At 37.2% G+C, this 6,009-nt stretch overlaps 1 protein-coding gene across 1 annotated transcript; it reads right to left on the bottom strand.

Annotated features, from left to right (window-relative positions):
- Positions 1–1,350: 1,350 nt before the first annotated feature.
- On the bottom strand, positions 1,351–5,968 carry bloc1s6 (biogenesis of lysosomal organelles complex-1, subunit 6, pallidin). Its single transcript, XM_044031226.1, has 6 exons — positions 5,820–5,968; positions 5,576–5,662; positions 4,422–4,566; positions 3,363–3,450; positions 3,206–3,292; positions 1,351–3,118 (listed from the first exon to the last, which is right to left on the bottom strand). Exons 2-6 carry the CDS (start codon positions 5,622–5,624, stop codon positions 2,999–3,001), a joined length of 489 nt encoding a protein of 162 aa, XP_043887161.1. The 5' UTR covers positions 5,625–5,662; positions 5,820–5,968; the 3' UTR covers positions 1,351–2,998.
- Between the last annotated feature and the right edge of the window lie 41 nt (positions 5,969–6,009).

Below are 6,009 nucleotides of genomic sequence, written 5' to 3'. Positions count from 1 at the left end.
TCATTAGCGTAAATCGGTTTGACCCCTTCCTCTGAATCTGGACCCTCTTTGGTCACAACTGTAGTACAGTTTTGTGCAGTGAGCATGGCTCTGAGTGAGCGGGGCCAGACGCAGGCAGACGTGTCGGTTTTGACTTTGTCGCTGCAGAAATGAAGACAAAATTAGAGCTTTATGTGAAAAAGGAGGGAGTGGGCAAAACACACGGCTCTGTTGGGATACGAAGGAATGTAACCTCATTTTATGTCAACAAGTGTTCATTTGGGTAACTGCTATGTGACAAAGGTATTAAAATAAAATAGAAAAACGTCTTTGTTGAAAACATCTGTGTTGACATTTTAAGACCTTCACGGACAAGTTAATCAGACCTTGTGCACTGTTCTACTGTCAAACCACGATCCTGTCGTTATCACCATTCCTGACATTCTTACAGTCTGCATCATTATCACTTTTCCCCCCTTATTATGTAATCTGTGTCATTATAACCTGTACCACTGCACTTTCACGTGATTAATTTTCCAAAAGAATTGAAAGGTGTATTGTATATAAAGTAAATATCTAAATAAAATTCACATATTTTACACATATGTTTTAACATGCTTATTTCACCAATTAAAATTACATTTTGTATATCTATTTTAGATGTGATCTATTCGTCCCACAATTTGTTTAAATATGTCATTTTATTACTCATTCTTGTCCTTTGTCCTTTTTGTTGCAACACGAGTTAATAAAGTCCACTCGAATGTAATCTATTCTAATTTAATCGAAATGTTTTATTTTGTCTGATGATTTGAAGACACGGACTATTCATTCACAAACTTGTAAATTGGGGCTGAACTCAGAAGGGTCCTTTGTGATTGTAGTTGTGCGTCAGTAACACCAGGTGGCGCAGAAATGAATAAAAACTTGCAGAAAAATGTTGATTTTCCATGGAAGAGACTAAGGCATGTGGAAATGAACAGACCTCTGCTGACACCTAGTGGACACAGACGGTAATATCTCGAAAATTAATCAGTGAGTTGTTTTTAAATAATAAAGCAAATTTATAACAAGTCTGATTTTTCAGCTTTTTACATTTGAATATTTTCTATTATTTCTTTCTTCTCATACAACAGACAATTTTAGTTTATAGACAAAACATTTGAGAAAGAAAACACAATTTCAACATTGTTTTGACATTTTATAGACCAAATAAACCAATTAATTCAGAAAATAATCAATTATGAAATTGCTAGTTGCAGCCCTGAGATCAAAAAATTGCTATTTATCATGAAAAAGATGATCTGTTTACATTCACAGTTGGTTACATGTTCAAATCTAAATGGGAAAAAAGGTCATTTTACTACAAACTAGTTTGTATTGATTTTATTATTCATATAGTACATAATAGTACAAACAGTGGCGTTCCAGGTAAAAGTAGTGCATAGCAGCCTTTTTGAAATATTTATCATTATTATAATTATTGGATGCAGAGTAACAGTGGGGGTAAAGTTTGACACACATTATTATGAATTATTAAATTATTTGGACCTCAGAAGTACAGTCAGTCAAATCTAGCACAGATCAACATCAACCCAAACAGGATATGAAGCCCAGAGACAACATACTGTATATCAACCTTTAAAAACATAAAAAGAGGAAATAGTAAATGGTCTGTCTCTCCTCCTGGTCATGTGATGTGTCTTTGACTCATTTGTTCTGCTCTCAGGGGGAAGTGCTTGTGTTTCTGTATCAGAGGTTTGATCGTGTAAATACCAGCATCTGATGAGTTAGTCCTTGTGTTTTTGGTTTGTGCTGATTTTGTTCATCTCAGGGAAAAAAAGGACCAAACGTCCTTCCCGGAGAACAATCGTCATACACCGACTGAACTGTTTCACCAAGGCAAACACACACTGTTTACATTGCCTTCCTCGCAGACTGTTTCACACCACTTTGCTCCAACTGCAGTGCAGCAATATAACAACATAAAAGTGAATAAACACGAGTCGTCTGGCTACTGTAACAACTCATATCCTCAAAGTCAATCAAACAATACACTTGACTCGCTCCAGGTCTATTTTAAAAGCTTCCTATATATTCTTATGCCATGTTTCTCTGCTTAGAAGTTAAATATTACAATAATATATACATATTTAGATATGTAGATATATATATTCCAGTGGGTAACAGGGTTAAACCTGATCAACTACAATTACCCTGCACCTAAACATGAATCCTTCTTGAAATGTAAAGCAATAAACTCATGTTTACTTTTACTATCTATAACGCAGTCCTGCAATAATTCTGAACAAACTAAAACTGATAAGTCAAATGTAATGTATATGTAAGAATGCTTCAAAGCTGGGATAGGCAACAAATTGCTCAGCTGTTCTATAAACTGAATATTTAGTTCTATTCAATTTCTCCACAGGAAGTAACAAAGTATTTGTTTCTTAATCATCTTCGAGTGTTTTTAGCAATATTTCCATAACAACCTTTCAGTATAATGTAAATCTTGTGTCATACTGTATAAAGCGTGTGTGTGTTCGGACACAGTAAAAACAGCTTTCATCCCAGAACATTATTATTTAAAGACCTGTGGATGAGTCTCAACCAAATCACTAGCTTTCTAGTGACGCTGCCTACGTGTAGGAGCTAAAACCTCAGTTTAGTTTAATCCGATCACTGGCACATGAAAGTTATAGACAGAAGGTGTTGACTGGCACTTCACACACCATTACCATTTAAATGGTTTGTTTTGGCCACTAGATTTATAGTATATGACGTTACCACCAAAACCCCAAGACATCTTAGCTCCTCTCTGCTCTGATCTGGGTCTCTACAGTGAAATGTCAAATCAATGCAAGATACCCAAAGAAATGATTTTTCAAAAAAAAGAAAGAAAAGTGTCTACAAAAAAAACAACAACCCCACTCTTTGGAAAATGGCTGTTGATATGTAATAAATAAGGCAAAACATGTTAAACTAGCTGTGTGGTTGACAATACTGCTGCAGGATCCTATGTTCTTTTAGCGGGTTTGGCGATAAGCTGCCTCTCCCTCTCCAGCTCCTTTTCACGCTGCTGCTCCTTCTCCAGTGCCTCCTTCTGCTTCTGTTGCTGCAGTTTCAACGCTTTTTTCTGAGAGAAGCAAACATTTAATCAGCTTTTTCTTTTTTTCTTTGACTTCAAACATGGCATCAAATACAAAACTATCCTGACAGGTACCTTTAGTTTAGTTGTCTTTTCGTGAATCATGATCATCTCTTTCCGGATGCTCACCAGTTTATTGTGATAAACCTTTGCCTCTGTAAACTAAAACCCAACACACTTGATTTAAAAATCAGCCCCAAGAACCAACATTATATTTGCGGTTCACACGTACCAGCGAATTCAGGTCCAGTAAAGCATTACAGTCGCTGATCTTTGTGACTTCTTGGTCGAGTGTGTCTAACAATATCAGCTGATTTTGTCTGGTAGAGACAAGAAAACGTGGGATTATTTGTTATGTAAGGTTTAGTACATACACACAGACAACCATGTAAATAGTAATACACTGGAACTACCAAAATAAAAGCAACTGCTTAATGTATTAACCAAGTGCTGGATATCCTGTGTGTTTATCTGTGCAGCATGTTTGAGTCCTTGTCTTTCTGTTTTCCAGTTAATCCAGAGAAGTGACAGAGGTATATTTTATCTCTTCACTGCTTCCTTTCTAATCACCTTATGTTGGCACACACAGGACCAAGCTCAGCAAGAGAATTTACAAGCAACTGAATTAAAAAGTTCACTTTACAACCGGGGGGGAGTAACATTTAAATTCAATCAAATGTCTATGTTATTCATTATTATTTTATTTAGAGTCCATCCGCTACACAAAACTCTGTGTTTTTCAGTTTGTACTGTTTTTAAGGCAACCCTCCCTGGCAGCACACAGAAAGTGATTTGTTTTATGCCAAGACAAACGAAGGCAACAGCAACTTTGTGCTTTTAAAGCAAGGCTTATGCAAACGGGTTGGAGTATGAAGTAGGAAGTTTCAGAAGTGAACTCTCCTGCTCAAAAAACCCTGGCTGTTCAGCAGTTTTGTGGGATAAACACTTCTTAGCCCCGCCCACCCAGCTGTAAACACACAAATGCTCCCTCAGTCAGGTCATAGTTTGGGTCTCTCAAGCCAAACTATGACCTGACTGAAGAAAAATCACCAAACGTTATGCACTGTAGTTGTAAGAACACTTCGATTCTCTTTTGTTGCGCATTGTAAATTGAGGTTTTGGATTGTTGATTATCTCAGGATGTCTAAGACAACATGGTGGATAATTTTCTGGTATTTTACAGACAAGACAATCAGTTAAAAAAAAAGTAATAAACCTAAAAATAAAATTTATCTACAGTTATGTTTTTTATAGTAATAATTCATAGTGCGCCACATAAGTAAATACTCACGTGAGCTCTTGAAGTACCCCTTTAGAGTTCTGTAGGTCTGGTAGGTAGTGAGAGAGTAATCCCTCTGTGAGTTTATCCACTGCTTCCTTATCCACATACACATTGTCTACAGGGTCTGAACTCTCCTGATGTGCCAACTGGAAATCTGTCAAATACAAAAAATAAAAAATAAAAAAGACAATTTATAGTCAATAAACCGCTAAAGAAAATTGAAGACAGTGATTGATTTCTAGAAACAACAAATCAGTGGCTGACACTGTGGTAATTAAAGTTTTAGAGGTGGAAGTATTTAAGTGTGGTCTTTAATGACAGGCTTACATGGTAATTATGTCAAATTGTTATTAGAAACTCCGCCCATGTTTGTAATGTTTGAGGAACTCTATTAATGTAATTCTGATCAGGGTTTTTTCCATGTCTATGAGTATGAAGTAATAATTGTATGACGTTAATTGTTTGGGGGAGTGAATGCAGGGGCTATAAAAAGGAGGCCAGGAATTTTGAAATTACAAGAAAGGTCAGATAAATGACCAGGCCGAGATGAGTCAGTAAATAGTGTACTGTATATTTGAATGATCTGAACAAGACATTTCAGAAAAACAAAGGTTAACGTTATTTGAAATTCCCCAATGCTCTCTCTTTTTTACTTTGAGTACAATGAGAACTTTCAGTGTACAATCTGAGATGTATATCTGAGACGCATTTCCACCAGCTCTACTCGCCTTGCCTCGCCATAGCACAGTTAGATAGACATGTTGAAAAACCTGTTAATGCAAACATCATATCACTTGGCAGTAACTAAGTGCATTTAGGCATGGAGACATGATCAGGATGATCTGCTGAAGAGCAAACTGAGCATCAGAATAGTGAAGACGTGTGATTTAATTAACTTTGAGCGTGGAACGATGTTGCTGAGATTTACAAGCCCATTACTAGTAGAGAAGTTGCCAATGAGTGTTTATCTACTTATGGCTGTGACTCTATTCTAAAATGCTGTGTACATGTTTTAAATTAATTGAACTACACTTACCTCACCTTAACCTAATTTTATCTCTGAAACAAGACAATTGCAGTTGTGAGGGCGAGTCAAAAAACCTCACAATGGTGCAACACTTTTGGTCTTCGCAACTCTACAAAGACAACAACTACACACACACCTTCACTCTGAGACGAGGGTCCCTCATCTTCCAATCCGTCCGCCTCCATAGGCAGCGACAGTGTTGACTCAGACTGCCGTTAAAAACCTAAAAAATAGGCACACAGATACGATGATTCCGCAGTCAACAGCCGAATTAAAAACATCGAGCTTCCAATTATGCTAAGGAAGTCAATAGCTTAGCGGCTGAGTGTTAGCTGCTCCGTAATTATGTACACGTTCCCGCTCAGTCAGCGTGCTCTGACCTGTTTAAATGTGTGTTCACTTGCAGCAATAGCAGCAGCAGCGATTGTAGTGAGGAGATCACATTTGCTGAGCAAAGAAAAGAAACAGAGAGTTAAGATAGAGTTGTTTTGTTTGCGCGTCCAAGCAAACGTCATGTGACATCCGCGTTGTCACGTGACTGCGGGCGAAACCAAACTTGCTGGTGCAACT

This window comes from Solea senegalensis, linkage group LG7 (genome assembly GCF_019176455.1).
Source record: "Solea senegalensis isolate Sse05_10M linkage group LG7, IFAPA_SoseM_1, whole genome shotgun sequence".
NCBI lineage: Eukaryota > Metazoa > Chordata > Actinopteri > Pleuronectiformes > Soleidae > Solea > Solea senegalensis.
The sequence above is the reverse complement of the archived record's forward strand: the minus strand, read 5'-3'. Positions and strand labels throughout refer to the sequence as shown.

Bases quoted from the DNA above. Each gene is read 5' to 3' on its own strand.
- bloc1s6 (XM_044031226.1), bottom strand. From the start codon at position 5,624: ATGGAGGCGGACGGATTGGAAGATGAGGGACCCTCGTCTCAGAGTGAA. The intron at 3,451-4,421 runs GTGAGTATTTAC...TGTCTCTACCAG, and splicing joins GGGGTACTTCAAGAGCTCAC to ACAAAATCAGCTGATATTGT. The intron at 3,293-3,362 runs GTACGTGTGAAC...GTTGGGTTTTAG, and splicing joins TACTGGACCTGAATTCGCTG to TTTACAGAGGCAAAGGTTTA.